Source organism: Ursus arctos, unplaced genomic scaffold (genome assembly GCF_023065955.2).
Source record: "Ursus arctos isolate Adak ecotype North America unplaced genomic scaffold, UrsArc2.0 scaffold_6, whole genome shotgun sequence".
NCBI lineage: Eukaryota > Metazoa > Chordata > Mammalia > Carnivora > Ursidae > Ursus > Ursus arctos.
This window is the reverse complement of record NW_026623078.1, coordinates 77903070-77926817: the sequence shown is the minus strand read 5'-3', so window position 1 is coordinate 77926817 and position 23748 is coordinate 77903070. Positions and strand designations below refer to the sequence as shown.

The 23748-nt window shown below is 40.3% G+C and overlaps 1 protein-coding gene across 1 annotated transcript in view; it reads left to right on the top strand.

Annotated features, from left to right (window-relative positions):
• The window catches only part of DNAAF11 (dynein axonemal assembly factor 11), a 72370-nt gene that overhangs the window by 12817 nt on the left and 35805 nt on the right, over window positions 1-23748 (top strand). The window contains exons 3-7 of the mRNA XM_026495392.4: window positions 813-890; window positions 9093-9265; window positions 11462-11664; window positions 17408-17599; window positions 20168-20245. Of these exons, the coding sequence (XP_026351177.2) occupies window positions 813-890; window positions 9093-9265; window positions 11462-11664; window positions 17408-17599; window positions 20168-20245 (724 nt within the window). The remainder of the gene's footprint in view (window positions 1-812; window positions 891-9092; window positions 9266-11461; window positions 11665-17407; window positions 17600-20167; window positions 20246-23748) is intronic.

Below are 23748 nucleotides of genomic sequence, written 5' to 3'. Positions count from 1 at the left end.
ATAATAAGCCCTCGACCATGTTAGCTATGGTATTATTGGTGTTTTTAAATGTCCCCATCCTACAGCAGTTCTCTGACTTATGTATGCTTATTGGTTTGCCTCTCTGAGCTTCCATATTTATTAAAAACACCAATCCCGTGTGGAGCAGGGCGAGCTTAATTTCAAGTAAAGGAAAACCCAACTTATTGTGGCTTACCCAACTAAGTCTGGAGACAGGGCAGGCTCCAGGGTGATTGGGTGATTCCTTCTTTCTGCTCTACTGGTCCCAGTGTGGGCTCCATCCTATAGGTGGTTTCCTCATGGCTGCGGGCTGACTGTGGTAGCAATCAGGATATCACCTTCTTCCTTTTTCACATGCAGCAGGGGAAAGAAAAAGGCAGTCCCCAAGCATGGAATATAGATCTTTGCCTCTCATCTGACTGGGGGCAGTCAATGTGCATGTCCTCCCCTCCATCACATAGCTGTCAGGAGATGGCCGTGGGCTGGTTGGCTGAAGCCTAGGTTCCTGAGCTGTCCTTATCAAGGGAACTGCTATTGCTATGCACTGGCCCCAGCTTGGTTCAGTCAAACTCCCCGGAGTTAGAGCTGGCTAGAGACAAGAGCAGACGTGGGTTCTACTAGGAAAAATGGAGGAAGAAATGATGCGGCATTTGGCAACCAAGGATGTCTAATGTCCAGGTATAGACATGAAAAAGCAACATGGTTTTGAGAACCACATTAATGCTTAGATTCCCATTGTCATTTTCACAGCAGATTATGTAAAAATCACTTTTATCTTGAAGGTTAATTACTTATATTTTTGTATATTTCAGAAAATGTTAGCAAACTCAAGAAACTTGAATATTTGAATTTAGCTTTAAACAACATCGAAAAAATTGAAAATTTGGAAGGTAAGAATTTTCTTCTTATGTTTTATTATGAATTAAATTTGAGATTTGCAACTAAATTTAAATAGTATCATGTAAAAAATAGGTACACTTTTCAAATTAACATTTTTACCTAAGTCTTATGTTTATTAATTATTGTGGTAAAAATTCAAACAATAGCGAGATACATAAACTTGAAAATGGAAGTCCACTTCGCCCTCTCCTAACCCGGCTTTCTTCCCAGGGGTAGTGGTGTTAAAATTAACCCTTGGTTGAGAAGAAGGTAGTTTGGTTTCATTTGCTTTGTATCAATGGGATCATACTATGTGTATTGTTTTGAAAATTGATTTCTTTTATGAAATTATCTTGTTCTTTGATATCCAGAACATGGGGGCTCGCTACCAGAATGATAGTACACTGATTTATCTCCCAATTTTTCTGTAGATGGACATTTGGGTGGCTTCCAGCATTTTGCTATAATAAGCATGGCCACAATGAGGATTCTTTTACATTTCACTCTGTGTGCATGTATAAATAAAAGACAGACACTTAGACATGGATTTCCCGGGTTTAAATATGCACCTTTTGAAAAACATTGCCAAATTGTTCACCAAAAAGGTTGTATCAATTTACTTTTAGACTGGTAGTCCATGTGAATACCCATTTTTTCACAAGCTCACTAGTACTTTTTGTAAGCAATCTTTTTTTAAAATGGGAAGGCACTGTTATCAAATAACTTTTTAAATTTGCATCTCACTTACTATTTTTGAATGTCCATATAACCCTTCCGATTTTTATCGAGTATTTCTATTTCTCATGTGAATTACTAGTTCATATTTTTTGGTCATTTTTCTATTGATTTATCTTTTTTTTTATACCTTCCAGATATTTGTCCTTTGTTTATATATGTTATAAATATTTTCTCTTGAGTCTACTACTTGTCTTTGTTCCAATTATGATGCTAGTATTATTCAGAAGTCTTACATTTTAATATACTCAACTTTATCAATCTTTTTTCTTTATAGTTTATATAGTTTATAAATATATGTATTTTATAGAATATAAATACATTCTATATTAAGTTCTGGTTTTAATGATTGTATTTTTTACAATTTCTCTAGTGCATCTCAAAATTATCACATAAAACAAGGAACCAATGTATTTTTGGGGTAAAGAAAATGTGACATGCATACACACACACATGACACATGTACACAATGGAATATTACTCAGCCATAAAAAAGAATGGAATCTTGCCGTTTACGACAATGAGAACATTATGCTAAGTGAAATAAGTCAGACAAAGACAAATACTATATGATCTCACTTATATATGAAACCTAAAAAAACAAAACAAAACACTAAGCTCAGAGATACACAGAATAGAAGATTTGGTGGTTGCCAGAGGCAGGGTTGGGGGCACAGGCAAAATGGATGAAGGAAGTCAAAAGGTACAAAATTTAAAACTATAAAACAAATAAGTCCTGAGGATGTAATGCACTGCATGGCGACTATAACTAACAACGCTGTGTTGCATATTTGAAAATGCTAAGAGAGTGGGTCTTAGAAGTTCTCATCACAGGGGGAACGAAGCATGAGAGACTGTGGACTCTGGGAAACAAACTGAGGGCTTCAGAGGGGAGGGGGGTGGAGGAATGGGATAGGCCGGTGATGGGTAGCAAGGAAGGCACGTATTGCATGGTGCACTGGGTGTTATATGCAACTAATGAATCATCGAACTTTACATCAGAAACCAGGGATGTACTGTATGGTGACTAACATAATATAATAAAAAAGAATAAAAAAATATTAAAAATTTGCTAAGATAAATTTGGAAGAAAATCAGATAATTTTTATTCAGAAGTTTATAAGAGTGAAAATGGATAATGACAAGAGACATATGAGTCAAAACCGGGTCCAGAAAGGAATCCTGGCCTATTTATAATGCCAGCATACTTACTAATAAAAGCTTCGAACATTGGGGGGAAAAAAAAAAGTTCTCATCACAAAGAAAAAAATTCTGTAATTCTGTAAGGTGACGGATATTAACTTGACTTCTGGTGATGATCATTTCACAATCTATACACACATCAAATCACTGTGTTGTGTACCTGAAACTCATATAATGCGGTATGTCAATTATACCTCAATAAAAAATAAAATAAGGTGAATGTGGAAAATTGTATTTTATTCTCAAAATGTCTCTTAATTGAAATATTTGAACCATTTATTTTGTAATTGATATATAATTCACATACCATAAAACTCACCATTTTAAAATATACAAGCCAGTGGTTTTTAGTATATTCACAAGGTTCTGCACCCATCATCACTATCCAGTTCTGGAACAGTCCATCACCCCATACGAAACCCTGTATCCATTGGCATCCACTCCTCATTCACTCCTTGCCCTGACCCCTGATCTACTCTTTGTCTTCATAGATTTTCCCATTCTGAACATTTAATGAAAAAGGAATTGTACAATATGTGGTCCTTTGTGTCTGTAGCATAATGTTTTCGGGGTTTATGCACGCTGTGGCACGTTTCAGTACTTCCTTCCCTTTTGTGGCTGAATAACATTCCACTGTGTGGAGGCACAACGTTTTGTTTGCCCACTTGTTAGCTGATGAGCGTTTGGGTTATTTCCAGTTTTTGGTTATGAATAAAGTTGCTGTGAACAAGTTTATGTACAAGTTTTTGCATAAACATGTGTTTTGAATTAATGTAGTGTACACCTGGGAATGGAATTGCTGGATCACGTGGTAACTCTCCGTTTAACTTTTTAAGGAACTGCGAGCTATTTTGCAAAGTAGTTGCACCATTTTACATTCCCACCAACAGTTTCTGAGCGCTCCGACTTCACATCCTCGCCAACCCTTGTTATTTTATGTTTTTATTTGTGTGTTTGTTTCTATAGGCGCCATCCTTATGGGCGTGAAGTGGTATCTCACCGTGGTTCTGACTTGCGTTTACCTAATGACTGATGAGCTTGGGCATTTTTTATGTGCTTATTGGCCATCTGTATACCTTATTTGGAGACATGTTTATGCAGAACCTTTGCCCACTTTCTAATTAGGTTGTCATTTTACTGTTGAGTTGCAAGGCCTATTTATATATTTTGGATACTAGAATCTGATCAAATATATGATTTGTAGATATATTTTTTCATTTTGTAGGGTTTTCTTCTCAACTCTCTGATGGTGTTCTTTGAAGCACAGTGTTTTTTTAAAAAAATAGCTTTATTGAAATATCATTGATACACAAAACCTGCACGTATTTAATGTACACAATTTGTTGAGTTTGGATATATGCACACATTGTGAAACCCATCACCACCGTCAAGGTAACAGACATACCCATCACCTCTGTTTTCTCTCATCTCCCCTAGAACTTCTTTAAAATGGATTTTGATTGTACCAGATTGAGCTTCCATTTCTCTTACCCTCTAATCCTTATTTAAACCTCTTTGTCTTGTCATTCTGCATTCTGGAAGTTTTCCTGTTTTGCTTTGCAGGCTTCTATTTTGTGCTTTTATTTATTTATTTACTTCAAATGCCTTGTAACACTTGGTGTCTGTTCATGATCACGAAGGGTTTGGCTGATTAGGTGGCTGGTACGGGCTCATTCTGTGGTTGTGAGGTTCTCTTTCCACATCTGGCCTCTCACACAGCTGGCAGGGCTACTGGGGGCTCTGTGTGAGTGGGCAGGGCATGGAGACTGGCAGGCTTGAGCCTGGAGTACAGGGGCATGGAGCAGAGGCAGGTGAGCTGCTCTCCCCACCCCGCTCCCATCTGCCAATAGCTAAAATTCGAGGACTTCACTTAGAGTATGGTGGATTTTAGCCTGTTTGCCTCCTAGTGTAGAAATGGGTCTTTTGGTGACTATCAACGTTACATAGCAACAAAGACTTAAGTATTCATCGTACGTTCTGAATTTTCATCCTCAAAACCTAAAATACCATCACGATCAAAGGCCCCAAAGCCATCATCAGTGCTGGAACTGGGAAGAGTTTCCATCATGGGCATTTTTCTGCATTAGAAATGGAGCCATCCTTCTCCTCCAGCTTCCCCTCTACAGCCCCGTTCCGCAGTCTCATGTGAACAAGTGGAATAACAAAATTTGCTCCGTATGCCTGTGTTGTGAGAGTAAGATGTCAGTCTGTAATGTCAGAGAAATAATTAAAACTCTCACTCTCAGTTGGCATGTCGAGGGCTTGTGTTAAGAAGGGATCTTGAAGGACACAGTTGTTTTCCCGAATGTTTTGCTCATCTGCCACGAGAGGGCAGCATCGTCACTATTGTCTTTTTGAGCTTTGGGAACTGTAGTCCGCAGCCCTCTGCTGGCCTCTATCTGGGCACTTCTTGAGAGCGCCACCTTCCAGCTCCAAGAGGGAGGCTCTGGGTGCAGGGTCCTTGGAGGATATGTTTGGGGGGATGGGTAGTAGGGAGGGAGGATGCATCATATCGGCTGGTAAAGATCTGTTTAATTTTAAAGGTTTAAGGTGAGAGGAGGAAGATGGTTATACATACTCAGCCCACCTGCTTGAGCAAATCTCAATATAATTTTAAACAAAAGATGGATTTTTGCTTGTTTATTTTTATGTTTTGCTAGATGGCAAAAACTAGCTAGCATACTTTAACCCCCTCTGTTTTGGATTCACTGGGACATAATAAATTGCCTTCTTTTTCTATCCCTCTTCCTTACCCACTCTAACCTGGAAGGAGAGGTGGGGTTTCTAATAGTGTGAGGTTCCCCCCTTGGGAAATCAACATTGTCAGTTTTAATGACCTACTCACCCCCATGAGCCTTCGAGGTGGATCTTCGAAGAACAGATGGACAGTGGGACTCAGTTGAAGGAAAGAGTGCCTAACTTGAAAGAAGAGGCTTTCTCAAGCCTGGCTAGTTTAGCAAGAATTTTTTGTTAGGATGGCAGATGTGGTTTACTTTCTTATGGGTAGGCCAAGTATAAGAACAATTAAGATTTATCACTTTGAAAAATATAATGAGCACTTGGAGGGTCCTTCATCTACAAAATTACAGCAAAATCAAAAGTACATATATTTTTGAACATGTTGGAGTCTTTCAAATGTTACTCTTTTCTTCCTTTTGTTCTTACTTCCTTCCTGTTCTCAAAATACAGGGAGATGACTTAGGAGATACGCCATATTGCATGCACAAGAGGATATGAACCTGAGCTGGCCTGTTGGTAATAGGATTACAGTGGACAAGAAGTAGGTGGGAAGAATGTGGGGGTTGATATCTGCAGGGCTTGGTGACTGTTGAAGTGAAGGGGCTAAGAGAACAATGTAGGTTAGCACTCAAGTTAGCTGTCACTTGACTCTTGCATCTGATACCAAAATGGTGATGACATTAATAGGATTTAGACATCAAGGAGTCAGGAAAGCTGTCTTGAGTGGAGAGTGAGAGAAAATATGAAGAGTTCATTTTTAGACACATGGAATGGGATGTCTTACAGGCATTTGGAAATAGGAGTATTACATTCAGCTGGATGGCCAGATATGAGGTTATTGTTTGGGACTCATCAGAATTTGGGAATATGACTGCTGTCATCAAGAGAAACTTGAGGAGAGAGAATATTGGGTCAAGGATGGAAATCTGGGATATATTACTGTCAATGGTGTGGAAAAGTCTGTAAAAGGGACCGAGAGTATTAAGCTGCATTATAAAAGAGAACAAGGGGAGAGTAGTATCATGTTTCCAAGACAAGTGAGACATTTCAGAGAGAATTCATGGTCGATTAAGAAGTTCATTTGACATGATGAGTAACAGGTGATGTATGGAATTGTTGAATCACTATATTATACACCTAATACACACTATATTGTACAACTAATATAACACTGTGTTAACTGGAATTAAAACAAGAACTTAAAATAAATAAAGATAAAAAGAAAAATAAAATGAAGTTTTAAAAAAGTTTTTTACAAAGAATTCATGGTCAATCATGCCATATGCGTGGACTGTTCTAGGGACATAATGGATCGAGGGGGTCTATTAGATTTCTCAACATGAAGGTCTCCTTCGTCACCTTTAGAGGAGCGAATCTAGTAGAATATTGAGGGTGGAAGCCAACACCAATGGGCTGAACAATGAATGGGGATGGAGAAAGAACCAGTACATACTGATTTAGGCTGGCTTATAATATAACGATAAGCATTGCCTACTTCTGGCTCTGCCTGCTTCTCCAGATTCACTTCCTTGCACCAAGATTTTTTTTTTTTTTCCTGGAATGCCCATCTTTTTTTCTCCTTTCTCCATATTAGACATAAGCTTGAGGTGAAATGCCATGGATTTTTTTTTCAACCACTTTATCCTGAAGACCTGGCTCAGTACCTTGGTCATAGCAGGGGCCCATTAACTCCTGGATGAATGGATGAATGAACGCATGGAGGAATGCCTCTAGGGTGAGGCCCTACATCTGGAAGCACAAGGGTAGAACTATCTTATTTGGAAGATTCTGGTCTGGGATATGACTAGATAGGAGGAAAACGTGGAATTCTGGACAAGGTGGAGTCAGGTGCTAGCATCAAGAAAGGGTAAGGAGGGGGCTCCTGGGTGGCTCAGTTGTTAAGCATCTGCCTTCAGCTCAGGTCATGATCTCAGGGTCCTGGGATTGAGCCCTGAGTCAGACTCCCTGCTCGGGGAGAGCCTGCTTCTCCCTCTCCCACTCTCTGTGCTTTTGTTCCCTCTCTCGCTGTCTCTCTCTCTCTCTCTGTCAAATAAATAAAATCTTAAAAAAAAAAGGGGGGGGGGTCAGGAAGAGAGAACGCTAGCATTTAATGAAGCTGGTTCCATCATATAGACTTCAGCAACAAGAAGAACCTTGCAAAAGGTGACACGGTTGCAGAGCTATGAACCCATCTGAATCAAGACCATACTTGTGAGGTTACAATATCAGGAACCAAAGTTTCCCCTAAGTTATATAGCCACAAAACAACAACAGAAAAGCAGGATATAATCAGGAAGCCTGGAGCATGTAGATGCTTGAAGAAATGGGTGCACAGCAAGGTAGGGCTGGGTTTTCAGCTAGAGGTGGCTCTCTAGATATTAATGGCCACAAAATCTGCCAAGTCGATCCAATAACCATGAGCCAGCCATGGGGGAGACAGCCTTCTACTGGACCTAGCACACAGGGGCTGCTGTGTAAACCAGGTCGATTCTTCTTAAGTCCACAGCGAGGACCTGCAGACTCTCTGCTCACAGAAAAGCAAGCATCCTTCTTACCCTATAAGCACTTTGTCCAACATAATCCTAAGAGTGCTTATTGGGTTATTTCTCATCCTAGCTAATGTTCACTGAAGCTCTCTGGGTGAGCTGGTACTGTGCTAAGTACCTCACATGAAACATCTACTATTGTCTTCACAGCAACCCCTGAGTTGGGTACCAGTGCTGTTATAATACCACAGAGGTGAAGGCTGAGGCTTGTAACTTAGCCAACATCACACAGCGAGGATGTGTCCAAGATACAACTTGAACTCCTATCTGCCTAATTCTAAAGTCTGCATTCCTAACTACCGAGTTTCCGTGGGACATGAGTGAAGGGCATTGATTCACATTTCTGTAGCATCCAGCCATCTGCATAATGAAGGTGAATGGGCAGATTTACTACCATCTTTGCATTGGTGACTCGTCCTTTTTCTATTACTCCTGAGGACCAAACTCTTTCTCTTTACCTTTGTTGATACCTCCGGTGCACTTCTTAGTGGTCTTGGAGTCATTCTGTCCCTTCAGGGTGACTTTGTAAATATTAATTCTGATGCCTGGGTTTTTATGAACTCTTGTTCCTTTTGAGGACCCCTCCTGCCATCACCCTTCATGGCGAAATGTGTCCTACCTCCCTGGCAAAATTCTCAGAACAGATGGCTGGTGTTCTCTCTAGAAGGAGCTTTGTTTTGATGTCGTGTCCACCCTAGCAGCACATAGTGACCAAATCCACATGTCACCCAGCCCAGGGCTTGCAGATACGGCGGGGAAAGTGATTTCCCCTGGCTGGAGGGATGAAGGGGAAATGCATATAGAGAAGCGAGTGAGGGCTAACCCTTTGAATAGGTATTTCTGAAAATCCACTTCTTGGTAAGCCATGCAATTAATCAGCATACTTAAAATATTGCAACTATTGTTCCTGCTATGAGCTGTTGTACCCATTTCATTACCAGTGTGATTTTTTGTTTTTTTGCTTTGTTTTCTTTTCACTTCTTTCAACAGGATGCGAAGGACTGAAAAAACTTGACCTGACGGTAAATTTCATTGGAGAGCTGAGCAGCATTAAAACCCTTCAGCACAATATCCACCTGAAGGAGCTCTTTCTCATGGGTAACCCGTGTGCTGACTTTGACGGCTACAGGCAGTTTGTGGTGGCAACTCTTCAACAATTAAAGGTATGCTTATTTTAATGATGCAGAAATCTCAGAGAAATGAAAACAAGTGACTGCCATAATGCCTGTTTATTCCCAGCATTGTCAGGGAATGTGTGGTTTTAGAGAATGGAATATTGGAGAAAATCGAAACTAATTCTTCGATTTACTGAAACTTTAAAGTTGTTTTAATAGCTTTAATAAACTTTTGAAAAATAAAGTAAATAAATTTCTCCTTTCTCGTTCAGAACACAACAGAGCTTAGCTGAGCTATTTCTTGACAAACGCAAATCATAGTCATGGAGGGCATTCATCATTATTAATAGCAAACCAAAAGCTTAGAGTTTTTGAGAAGATGACGGCTATATACCTTTGTATTACATTGTCTTAAACTACTGTGCTTTTGTAATAATTTTTTTTCATTGCTTTCTCTTAACTCATTCTCTGTGTTCATGGTTCTCAGACTTTGCTATGCTTTGGAATACTTGGGTGGTGTTTGCTGGGCCACACCCCAGAGTTTCGGATTCATAGGTCTGATGCGGCACCCAGGATTTCCCATTTCTAATAAATTCTCGGATAGCACTGATGCTGCTGGCCCAGGAGCCTCATTTGAGAGCCTTTGCTCTATGTGTTAGCCTGTTATGCTGTATCTCCCCTCACCTAATGTTTTTGAAACCTGGGGAAAAACAGATGGTTTCTAGAGAAAGCATATACCTGATTATATTCAACTAGTAATGTTAATTTTCATGTAATTCCAAGAGTTTCTGACCTGCCTGCAGCCCCATGTTTCTGTAAGAAAATGCAGGGATGCATTGGCTTCGTGGTAGGCCTTTTCTTTTATCCTCAGAGGACGTTTGCTTTTAGACTGCTGTGTTCTGCATAGTCGAGATTGCTAGATTTATGGAACACATTTCTTCTAATGTAAAAATTTTTTTTTTTTGATTAAGAGAATGAGTGACTCAGGTAATTGAATCTGGAATATATATTTAGAATAAAATGATAAATTAGCTCAAGTATAACCTAAGGTGATCATCATTATACAATGACGTTCTAAAAAAATGAACTGATGAGAACCAGAATATCATAGAAATGGATCCTGCGGCAAACCGCTATGAGCCACTTCCCTGGAAGGGAGCGGGAGGCCCTGCCATTGCTGTGCGTTCAGCCTGGAAGCTATGACAGCTGTCGGCCTGGTGCCTGAGACCTGCAACCCATATGAGTCCTTGTATCCAAAGCATACTGTAAATTATTTTTCCAAATATCAACATTATAATTTTGATTTATAATTTTACTGATCCTGATAATTTTTCAAGTTTATATTTTACCCAATCTTTGTGTGTTTTTCCTTTTGTATTAGTTTCCTATTAGTGGTAATGAATTGCCATAAATGTAGTGGCTTAAAACAACACAAATTTGTGCTCTTACCATTCTGGAGTCAGAAGTCTAAAATTAAGGTGTTGGCAGGGCCCTGTTCCTTCTGCCGCCCTCAGGGGAGAATTCGTTTCCCTGCATTTTGAACTTCCAGAAGCGCCTGCTTTTTTGAGCTGGTAGCCCGCTACCTTTATCCACAAAGCCAGCAGCGTAGCCTCTTCTAATCTCTCCCTGATTCTGACCCTGACACTTCCGCCTTCTTCTTTCCCCTATAAGGACCCCTGTGGTTACACTGGGCCCATCCAGATAATTATTCTAATACTTCAGCTCAGAAAATCACTATAAAAACACCAGGTATAAACAGTGACCGTAACAGTTAACAGTGTAGTGTGTGCATCTCGCTGTTGAGGGTAGAATGTGGGCCCATTTGTATTAGGGCCCAACTTTGTGTAACATACAAGGCCCTTTTTTGTAAAGAGCATTTGTAAAGTCATTGTTACTCTTTGGAGCTGTAGTTTGACTTGAAGCTTTGACATTCTTTATATAGTGAGCAGTTGTAAAATCAATATATTTTGAGAGTTTGTCATTAATAATGGGTTTCAACAGAAGACCTACTTATTATTTTACCAGTAAAGATACTTTGTAACTCTGTCAATTGTATGAAATAAACGTTGATTTTGATCAAAGTTTCTGGTGTTTCCCATTAATTACTTTGCTTTTAATTCCATACCACCATGGTGCATTACTTAGTATTTCTAAATTCACAATATTCCAATCAAAGTCAACTTGGGGCTGATTCAAATTGTGACTTTTGAATAATTGCACCATGTTGGTTGTTTTTTATTCAAGTGGCTGGACGGTAAAGAAATAGAGCGATCAGAAAGGATTCAGGCATTGCAGAACTTTCCAGTAATTGAACAACAAATCGGAGAGCAAGAGAAGGCTTACTGCCTCAAAAGAGCCAAAGACAAGGAAGAGGCTCAGAGGAACCGGCGAGAAGAGGAGGAAAATGAAGCCAAAGGCAGAAATTACCCAGGCTTTGAGGGACAGAGGTAGGCAGACGTCAGTGCTACTCTACGCACAAATTACAAGAGCTTACTTTCCACTTAACTTTGGTTAAATGCCGCAAACCATTTTCACTTCCCAAAGTGTTCACAGTATCCTATTTCAGGTGGTTGATTTGAAGAATAAAATGTGATGCGACTTTTGGAGGCAAGAGTAGGAACATCTCATTGTTTGGGTCAATTATCTGTAGCTTTCCTCCCTTAGGAAAAAAATGCCTTTCCAAGCTAGCAAATTTAATTTGCATCTGAAATTATCCTCAGACAAATCTCTGTAAGATTCACAGGAAAGATGAATTAGCAGGTGTACTTTGATTTATAATAGTGGGGATATTTTAGAAAAGTTAAATGTAAATCACATTATTATAAATCACATAATTTTGATTGCATCATAAAATATTCTTTTTGTGAATTATATAATGAATACATTTTAATGTGATTAATAAGTCTCTAAATTGGTCTTTTTTACGAGCATGAATTTTTCGCGCTTGTTTATTTTAAGTGAATTGCAGCTATGGTTAGTTGATTGGATTCCATATAGTGAAAGCTTTAAATATTTTGAAAACAGAATCTCTTAATCTTAGAAAATAATAATTATAAAATATTTGAGACATACGTAAGTGTTTTAAAAATCAATAGACACTGTAGTTCCACCCAGATTTAATAAATATCAGTAGTCTGCATGTTTGCTTTGGATCTTTTTAAAAATAAGAAATAAAATATCCCTAAGCGTCTATCCCAATTCTCTTTTCATCTTCGGTGGGTCCGCCATCCTCAAAGTTAAGTGCGTGTTTGGTATACGTGATCCCATCCATGTTTTAAGTATATTTATGATGTAATTATACCTCCTTGAACAAGAGTGGCTATGTGTATTTTTTTTTAGCACAAAAGTTGTCTTTCTACAACTTTGCTTTTCATTCGATGTAATATTTTTGAGATTTTTGCATAAAGACAGGTAGAGCTAGTTCATTCGTTCTAACTGGGGAATAACATTCCGTTGGATGAATGAATCACAGTTTATGTGATGTTCAAAATATCTAACAGCTGGTGACTCATTGGCCCCAACAGATCAGGATTTGGTCAGGATGTGCACCGGCTCTCACAGCCTGCACGGCCCTCCTGGTGGGCGCTAGCTGGAGATCAGCCCCGGTGTAGCCACCCCTCATTGGATGGTCATTTAGATCATTTCCCTACTTTCATTTTCTTTGGAATGTTGCACATGTCTACTCGCACAGGTTTGAAACTTTCTCTAGAGTGTTCAACAGAGACATTGTCATATCATTAATTAGGAACATTTTTCCCACTTTATATTCATTGCCCAATTTTCTAAACAGCATTAATGTATACTCCTATATCAACAGTGTAGGAGAGTTTCTGATCTTGCCAACACTAGATAATTTGGTATTTTAAAACATGGACCAATCAAGTTGGTTGTTCAATACCACCTAATATTTTATTTAATTTGCATTCCTAGAATTACTAGTGAGTTGCCGTATCTTAAATATCTGCTTCTATTTTTATTGGCTATTCATATTTCTTCTCTTCAGGTCCTCTCCTATTTTAAATAAGTTGTGTAAGTTTTTTTTTTTTCTTATTGATTTATAGTTCTTTTATATCCTAGGTGCAAATTCTTTAGTGGTTATGTGCTTTGCAAATAGCTTCTTCCAGCCTTGGACTTACTCTTTAATTTTATAAGTGTTTCTGCTTTATAGAATTCAAAAGTAGTAGTGTGGTTAAGTTTATTTTTGTACTGAGACCAAAGTCTCATTTATGAAATTTTTCATTACTTCGGTGTTCTATCTGTCTATGGGGAATTCACCTTTGCCTACAGTGTCGGGTAGGGTAACAGTCATTTCCCATAGGGGTAGCCAATGGTCCTCACCATTGTTGAGATGCTATTCTTCTGATCTGTAACACCACACTTCCCATATCCCCTCTACTCGTGTACTCATGGGTCCATTTTTGGGCTCCATAGACTGCTTCATGGATGAACCTTCGCATGGTTTTAATAGCTGTAGATTTATGGTAAATCTTGATATTCAGTAGGAGGTATTCCCATTTTTCAAATTTATCTCAGCTGTTCTTAGCTCTTTACTTTTCTGTAAGAAGTTTAGAATCTGCTATTCAAATTCCCTAAAAATCCCTAGTGTAATTTTGATTGAAATTGCTTTAATTTATATGTTAATTAGGGGAAAGTTGACATCTTCATGACTTTGATGCTTTCCTTGCCGAACTTTGGAATAGCTTTCTCTATTTATTTAGACCTTCTTCTGAGTCCTTCAATAAGGTTTTGTAATTTTCTCCATAGAGGTTTTACACCATCTTTTATTAGATTTATTTTTAAGTATCTTGTAGAATGGGATTTTTAAAATACTCTTGTAATTGGTTCTTGCTGTTGTATAAAGAGATGAAGGATTTCTGTATACTGATACTGTATTAAGCAATCTTGCTGACCTTTTTAAAAAGATGCTGGAGATGATCCTGTGTTTTCTATATAGAAGAACACTTTTTTTTTTTTTTATAAACGGCAACTTTAAAAAATTTTCCAATCCTTATGCCTCTGCTTTTTTATTTTCTTTATGGTGCCTGCTAAGGCCTCCAGTATAGAGTAGAATAACCACAGTAAGAGTGAGAATCTGTCTAGTTCTGACTGTAAAAAGAATGTTTCCAATTTCTCATCATAAGTAAGGTGTTTGCTGTGGGATTTTGCTAGAGTTAGGTAGGTTTCTTTTGATTCCAAACTGATGCAGAGCTTTTATCGTCACAGATACTGGATCTTAGAAATGCTTTTTTGCATCTATTGGGATAGCCATGTTTGTCTATTAATGTTTGAATCACATTAATAGATTTTCCAATATTATGCCATCCTTGAATTTCCACAATAAATTCACTTTGTCCATGGCATATTTAAATAGATTTGTGCATTCGTTTTGCTAATATTTTATTTATAATATTTAAACCTATGTTCATAAGTGAGTTTATGCTATAATATCCTTTTCTCATTGTATTTTCCCCAGTGTTTTACATCAAAGTTATAATAGGCACATAAAATGGGTGGGGGATCATTTCTTCGTCTCTGTTTATATAAGTTTACAAATGTTTAAAATGATCTGTTGCTTGCTTTGAGTAGAAGCATACAGTTGGGTTCCTCGTAGGTGCCTGCTTGCTTCCACACAGGACTGACTGGCTGGTCCTGCAGCCATTGTTCCTGTGACTGCATTCTGCCCATTTGAACAGAAACCCAGACATTCTGGAGGAAGGTCGTCGAGATAGTGAATCATTGACTTAGTCAGAGAGGAGTAGGGAGTTACTCCCCTTTCAAGACTGCAAGAAGAAACACCATAAAGATGCCAGGGCTGCAAGAAGGGGAGACGAGCATCTCATCCCTTGACTAGACCTGAAGCCTGCTTCCAGCCTTGAGAATTGAAGAGACGAGATGTATCCTGGAATAGCCTAGAGCAGACAGGTCAGGAAAGTGGGCATTAATGGAATCAGCTGATACTTCAAGCATCTGTCATGGCAAGTATTTGTGAATATCCCATGGGCCACGTACATGTGGTAGAAGGAACTGCACCTGAGCTGTCTTTGAAGGGCTGCTGCCCAAGAGAGTGGTGGCGATGAGAGACCGTGGGGTGGCTTGTCAGTGGCAGAAGCTGAGGAGTTGTCACACACAACCAGCCGGGTAGTATGTTGATCACTCTGACAGAGGACGATGAACTTGGAAGGCTCTTGTAATGTCTCTAAGAACCAATAAACGTGCTCACAAGAGAAAGCCAGTAACTGGGCATCAGCCTTAGAAAGGGAGCCAGAAACCAAAGTCTAACAGCATCTGTCTCAGAAGAGGTGTTTGCCTCCTTCTCCCCATCCTTTGTCCCAGGCCCAAATTTCTGAAGTCAGGGGGGACCTGAAGAAGCCAGTGAGGTGGGAAACAGAGGAAAGGAGTGGACGAGTAATGAGAGGTTGGAGTAGCCCATGCCCCTCTCCCCACGCACAACGCGGTCATGAGCTGGGAGAGGGGAGGAGGGTTTGAAGAGGGAGGGGAAGGGCTTCAGTTCGGATATAAGTTAAGTTTTATTTAAACTGGAGGCCTTTAATACCTTTAGCTGAGCTGGGACTATTCTTAAGAGGGACTGTCAGGCTGTGGGATGTGCTCACGAGTGGGAAGAGAGTTCTGAGAGCACAGCTTTGGAGGAAGTGGCTGAAGAGCACATTGTTTGTTCACATCCTAATGAGCTCAATCTGCTTCATCACCCAGCTGTGTGCATTTACATGCATTTTGCTTTTGGAGATTTAAGTTATTTAGCTGATATTTCTATAGTTTTTCTTAAGTGCAATTATTTTTATGTTTATTATTATTTTTTTTACATTGCAAAAGATAAAAGTGAACCAAGTAGGCACTTGCCAGCAAAAACAAATTCTATTAACTGAAAAAGGAACCAATTATTTCAGTGATGATTACCTAGAATGTTGGAGAATATTATAGATCCCCTTAATAGATTGCCTTTTCAACACCGTAAAGAACTGTAGCTATATGGCAAAGCATTCGTTTTCAGCAATTTGCATGATTTTGCTTATTAAACTATCTAGTTACATTTTGTAATATGTAACAAAGTGTAAGCAGAATCTTACTCTGTTTTCTGTTTATACTGTTTAAATTTCACATTCTAGTGTTTTTGGTCTATCCCTTCAAAAAGCATCTTATTTGAAGGTCAACTAAATGAGCCTTTGGTATCATCTCATTTCTGTACCAACAATAAAATGTAACATTTAATGAATACTTACTGTTTGCCGTACTTGGTGCTGAAGGCTTCGTGTGGATTTTTTCATGTAATGTCATTTTGAAATAGAGCATATGTTGCAGGGAGAGGTGAGGGGAGAGAAGCTCCTAGTGTTTACTGTTTGAATGGTGTCATTTTTACTCTGCTAGAATAGCATCTCCTGAAAATACCGTCGTTGTCTGTGCCTGGCACCTGGGAGACGCTCAATAAATATTTCTCGAATCCACACTGAATGAATGTCGAATACCCCATATGCCCATTTGATGTCATATAGAGACATCATTTAACTTTCTGACAGTCCACTAAACATGAATAAAAAAGAGAACACAGCACTGTTACCATCTATAGCTATGACATCAGAAGTTATACGTAAAAGGCCATACTATGGAAGATCTCATATATCCCACTAGAGAATTTTGGACATAGAGGATCATTAAAGAACCTGGACATAATCTGATCTAACTTGCCTGTTGGAAAGATTCCTCCGGGACCAGTGTGGAGGATGGAACTGAGGAGTGCCAGAATGAAGGTGGGGTGATTGGGAAGGCCCGGTGCTCCCTGAGTTTGTCTGATCATCAGAGCCTCTTGCAAAATATCGTAGAACACAGATTCCCGGGCCCAAGCCCACATCTACTGAGTCGACTTTCTGGTGGGAGCCCAGGCATCCATGCTCTTCGAAAGGCTCACTAGGTGACTCACATCGGCCAGGCCTGGGAGCCCTTCCGTCTGATCACTGCAGTGTGCCCGTGTTGGATGATGAGGGCCTGTCCCAGTTGGGGCAGTACTTTCGTCCACCTTGGCTTACATAGGCTCTCTTTCAGAGATTTTCATCATTGAAAGGTAAGAAGATAACCTAAGAAAAACGTGTAAGAGATTTAAGAGGCAGCATTGAGCATGAAACTCAGTGACACCCAGTGTTGGTCTTACATGCTCTGAATCTATTCGTTCTTTCCAAGCCCATTTTCAGTAGAGAGCAAAGACCACGTCCAGGCACCAGAAGGACAAGAAGGGGAATGCAACGAAAAGAAGTTCAAGGGCAGCGAAGATGACCTGGAATTCTGGAACAAGCCCTCTTTGTTTACTCCTGAATCTCGATTGGAAACACTTAGGCATATGGAAAAACAACGGAAAGACCAAGAAAAATTAAGGTATTTCATTTTTTCCTATCATTGAGAGAGAGGCAGCGCTCTCCTAGGGGTTCTGTTTTCATGATTGCACATGACTTTACTCCTTATCTGCGTTCAGTCTTTGCCAGCCATCACACATGGACTTTGCTACTTCTAAGTTCAGCTTCCTGTTGCATTGTATCCACTAATGTTTGTTAATATCAGACTCCCTTCTTTAGGATGTCATGAATGATGGCATTTTAGGTAGTTTTGTTTGGATGTCTTTAATTTTTTAACGACATTCAGTGAATCAAATGCAAGTATGGCCCGGGTTAGAGATACTGATTAGCACGCCGCCAAGAAAACGGGTACTTTGTGGGTTGAGTAAGTTCCTTTGTGTCTCGTAATTTGCAAAATTAGAAATTAGCTTCACTAGGTATTATATTTTCCTAATACAACTCTCTTGGACATTCCATAGTATGCTTTCACTTCTGAATTGTTTAGATGTAATTTGGTGATTTGTTAGAAGCTAGAATGCTTAAACTGTTCTTCTCAGAGAGCCTTTTTAAAAGCTGAGCTTTGTGTCATTTCATGTCACTGCTCAGGTCTAGTATGTGAAATGTACCAGCTATGGAAATCTAATTCCTGTGCTCGGGAATGGGATCATTTAGCGCTGATACACTGCTGTCTGCATGGCAGTTACGAGAGGGAAGTACAGTTCTTTCCCTGTGGTTATCGACTGAAAGCAGGAACCTAAAAGATTTAAAAAGACTATTACAATTGCGGCCGCTTTCATGCCATTTTATTCATTAGCTAGGTGATAGGGAGGTACCGAAATGAGAATTGAATTTTACCGAAAATGCTTGTTTGTAAAATGTGGTAGTCTGTACACAAAGGGGCCACCCCGTGCTTTGGGGAGGGCACTGGAATAGCATCCGAAAATGTGGGCTCACGTGTGGACTGTGCCACTTACTGTCTGTGTGATGCTGGCAAATACCTAACTGCTCATCTGTTTCCTCATCTGCCAAACAGGGATTCTCGTCCCTGCCTTACCTCCCCTGCTATGTTGTTAAGACAATCATCTGAGCCAATGTGTAAAAGTACTTTGCAGACTTAAACTTCCGAAATGGAAATTCGAGATGTTTTTATATAATAACTATTGTCTTTCCGATATATGTGTACATAGATAAAATGTGTATATAATACAACATATTGTGTAATACAATGTATTGAGCCTGAAACCAGGAAACATTTTTTTCTCTCCCTAACAGCCTAAAATAAAGTACAGCTGAATTGGATAGAAGTCCAAGTCACTCCATAGAGGATGCTGTAGTGTACCCAGTCCCATGGGTCCCTGAGATGTTTGCCTGTCCTGGATGTCCCTTAATTGTCCTGGGTCATGGAGAATAATGCAGTACATGGACATGTTAACTTATTGGATCTGGGGACCCAGTTTAAGATGCAGAAAAATGTGCATAAATTTACATTTTAAAATAAAGTTAACTGATTCAAAATCCGTATTAAAAGAATGGAAATCCAAGGCAAAGAATTGCCTACAGATCCATCTTCTAAACACATTTCTCCATCTGGTCTTCCAGAGCTTGTCCATATATGCCTTTTTAAGTTTGTATTTATCTTCGGTAATGTTTAAATAGCTAGAACATACATTCTACACTTTCCTTTCATGCTATCCCATGAATCTTTCCTCTCTGCACCATTTCTTTTCCTCCTGTCTTTATCCCTTTAGGTAATGAGTGTTAACAGGCTGGGGTCAATCCCACCAGAACTTTCTCCACCCTCTACAATCGTATAAATCATCTCTGCAAATGTATGATTTGGGATCTTAAAAAAAACAAAACAAAACTGGACTTATACTTTATGTATTTGTGCTCACTAAATACATCATCAACATTTTCTATCACTTTCTAGACCAGTAGGTAAAGAGCAAACACGTTTTTTAACAACCACGAAGTATGTCATAGCATGAATATACCACAGGGGAGCCAATGACTCCCCCACTGATGGACAGGCATCATCGTTCCGGGGTTTTGCTGCTACTAAGACTGGTAGACACCCTTTTACGTAGATTCTTATGTACTGCTGTTTTTATTTCCCCAGAATAAAATCTACCTGGCATTTTAAAAATGATCATTTTCACTAAAGCAGAAGCTGTATACACAAATGGAGAATTGACAGTTATCTGGGTAAATCATGCATAGAATAGACTAATTTAACATAACATAATAAAAAATTATTATTAAAAAATTACATATATTTAAGGTATATAACAACAAAAATAAATAAATAAATATTCATGGAAATTTCACGAAAAGGAGGGATTTCCCCCCCATTGGAATTATTTGCCAAATTGTCTTGGTCACATTGTTGCTTTACAGCTGTAGATACAAATCACACAGAAATCTGGCTTGATTGTCAAGTCCCAGCATAGCATTCAAAGGATGGGCTTCATAGCGGTGAATTGTTGATGTATTCCCAGATACCTGATCAATTTTTCTTGAACTGTTTCACCAAAATATTCCTTTTACATTCTCTTTGTTTATTTTTCTCTTTCCCCATTGCCCCTTGTTCCCATCTACCTCCAACCTTAAGTGAAAAGAAGAAGAAAGTGAAACCACCCAGGATTTTGATCACTAAAGATGGGAAAGCCTTGAATGTAAATGATCCCAAGTACGTGAGGCCAAAGAGATACTCGCAGAAGCAGAACGTATGGTGGTGGTCGTTAGGATGGTTTTCGTGTACAGGTTTGCTCTGTGGAGAACAGATCTAACTGCCCTCACAAGCCTGATGAGCCTAATAAGAGTGTCATTGTGTGCATACTTGAAAACAGAGCATCTAGGATGTTTTCAAGTACATAATGTTATATTTCACTTTCACGGCATTCAGAACATGATCTTGACATATGGAAATCCTAGTTATTTACGTATCCCCTGAAACTTTGGACCAATACAGTTTTCCGCCTGAAAATTCCAAGTGCATTATTGTTATGTTTATGAATGTTTAAAACTCTGCCATGAACAAGGTGCTGGAGAATACTGGTACCTCTCCCATGTGTCTGTCTACTCTACACTCTGGGATACATCTACAAAGCACTGGAGGGCCACCTCCAGAATCTTCCCCCAAGTGTCCCACTGGGCACCATCCCCCGTGCTCCAACAATCACCTGGCCCACGAAGACCAAGTATCAGTTCATCTCCTGGTTTTCTGCCTGCCCCCTGCCCCTCAGAGTCTCCCCTTCTGCCACTCTGCTGTGGTTTTATGGTTCGTCACAGAGATTCACCCTTGACATGAATCTTCAACTCTCTTGTTCTTCTTTCCTTCCCTCATGGTCGTTCTCACATCCTCATCTCAACCCCATTTAAATCAAACACACATTCCTGGACTTGCCCTCGTGCCTGCCTGGACTCTGCTTGCTGGTCTTACTGGAAATTTACTAGCCTGGATCCAAGCAGACTTCCGGCAATCGTACTATATTCTGTTCGGTAATTCACCCTCCAATCTCCCGTAGGCTGCTTTTACCCCTTTTGCTTCCTTCTTACTTCCATTCTGTGGTCCCAACTCAGGACCCTGTTTCTTACTCCATAGAGAAAACAGAAGCAATTAGAAGTTGCTTCATCCAATTTATCAGTGTCCCTGGACCTGTAGCACGTGTTCTCCATTCTCCCACTGCAGTGGGTGGACTTCCTCTCCTAAGTCACTCTCTCTGCGGGCATACTGAGCCCACCCCTTCCTGTCAAGGACTTGCTTCTGCAATGAGCCCTTCTCTTCTGTATCATTTCTCTCCCTCCTGCTAGATCCAGCTCATCAGTGTACAGACGGTGTGATATCACCCACCTTAAAAACAACAAGAAAGCTCCCTTCCTCTAGTTCTCCTAGCAGCTACAGTCCTAGTTCTCTGTCCCCTCTTAGGAGCCAAAGTTCCCCATGAAGATGCTGGACTCAGTCACCAGCTCCTCACTTCACTTTCCTACTTGAAACCACGTCTGCATATTCTGTCACCTAAAACTTTTGTAGTCACATCCCTTCTATATGTTCCCATCATTTCTGTGATGTGAACATCTCTCTGTTCCGTGTTCACATCGTCTCTGTGTTGTGTGTTCACATCATCTCCATGTTCCATGTTCACATCGTCTCTGTGTTCAGTCACATCATTTCAAATCTCAGGCCCTATGTACTTGACCCAGCATATTTGACCAAATTGATCATTACCTTCCTTCCTTTTTTCTTTTTAAAGATTTATTTATTTATTTCAGTGGGGAGAGGGGCAGAGGAAGAGGGAGAGAAAGAGAATCCTCAAACAGACTCCCCACTGAGCACAGAGTCCGACGTGGGGCTCCATCCCAGGACCCCGAGATCATGACTTGAGCCAAAATCAAGAGTTGGATGCTTAATGGACTGAGCCACCCGGGCACCCCCATCATTACCTTCCTTCTTATAGCAGTTTCTTCCCCTTGCGTGTGATTCTTTGACCTTCCTACTTGCTCATCTTCTCAGGCTTTGCCGGGTTCTCTTTGGGATGTACCTCAGTGCTCTGGGGCCAGCTCCTCAGCTTTCTTCTTTCACCTCGACTCTGTGAGGCTCTCACCAAATTCTACGGCTTTAAACATAATCTTTACATTATAACCAGACCAGTCTCTTCCCTGAACTCCAGACTTGGACGTTTAATTAGCTATTTGCCCTCACCATGTGAATGTGTAGTAGGTATTGTAAGCTTACCGTGACAGAAACAGAAGTCCTAATTCCCATGCCCACTACCACTTTCCCCCAGCGACCCCAACTCAGTAGCGAGCATCCCCCCATTTAGCAAGACCACAAACCTTGGATCCATCCTTGATTCTTCTCTGTCATTTTATCAGTGACTCTATGATCTCTTCCTTCAGTATCACCTGAATCCAACCGCTTCTCGCTAACTCCATCCCCACCATCTTAGAACACGGCATCTGCCTGTTGCCTTACAACGGCTTGCAAAGTCGTCTCTGTGGCTTGTCTCTTGGCCTTCCCTAATCTCTTCTGTTCAGCTGGGTGAAGAAGAAGAGAGGGAGGAAAGGGCACGCACTCCCTCTCTTCAGGAAAATTCCTGGAGCAGGCCATACAGCGCTCTCCTCCATGGAGCTAAGTCACATGACCACATCCGGCCGCCGGGGAGGCTGGAAAGTGGTGCCTTTATTCTACACAGCCATGTTCCTCGTTAAAATCAGGGCTCCTGTTACTATGGATAAAGGGGAAGTGGACTATGGGGAACGAGTAACAATCTCTGCTGTAGAAAACCTCTCTGAAATTATCTTTCAAGCGATACATGAAGGGAGAGTTCAGGTTGGCCGGCTGGACAATTGGGGAATCAGCAATCGAGGCAGAGGGGCCAGCACATAAGAAAGCTCCTGAGATGAGATCATGAACGCATGGCTCATTTGAGCAACTGAAGGAGTCCTGCATGGCTGGGTTGTGGAAAGCACCGAGAGGGATGGCCACACACAGACATTCTGCTGATGGCCAAATCGTTCCAAACAATTTAGCTTACATTCTTTAATATTGTTGGATTATATATTTTATGGAATAATATAACAAGTGAAGTGCTCAAAATAAATCAACCAAATAATTCTGAATGGTACGTTGCCACTGTGGAAGTTATACCTAGGAAGTTGAAAGATGTAAGACTTTGTTTTTGTTTTGTTTTTAAAGATTTCATTTATTTATTGATAGAGCACAAGCAGGAGGAGCAGCAGGCAGAAGGGGAGGGAGGAGGAGAAGCAGACTCCCCGCTGAGCAAGGGGCCCAATGCGGGGCTTGATCCCAGGACCCTGGGATCATAACTTGAGCCAAGGGCAGATGCTTAACTAACTGAGCCACCCAGACGCCCCGGATGTAGACTTTGAAATCCTGCCTCTCCAGGCTCATATGGCCTCTCTCCCGGCTGGGCCAACCTTTCTGAACCTTTGTTTCATCATCTGTATGGAGGTAATAGATCATGGGGAGTGTCTCAGCATTTTCCAGGGCGATGCAAAGGCCAACAACGAAAGAAAAAGAAAGATTGCAAGGAGAAAGAAGGAAGACAGGACTATTTAAAACAGAAGGGATAGGGGCGCCTTCCTTCAGTCCGTTAAGTGTCCAACTCTTGATTTCGGCTCAGGTTATGATCTCAGGGTTGTGGGATTGAGCCCCACATTGGGCTCCTT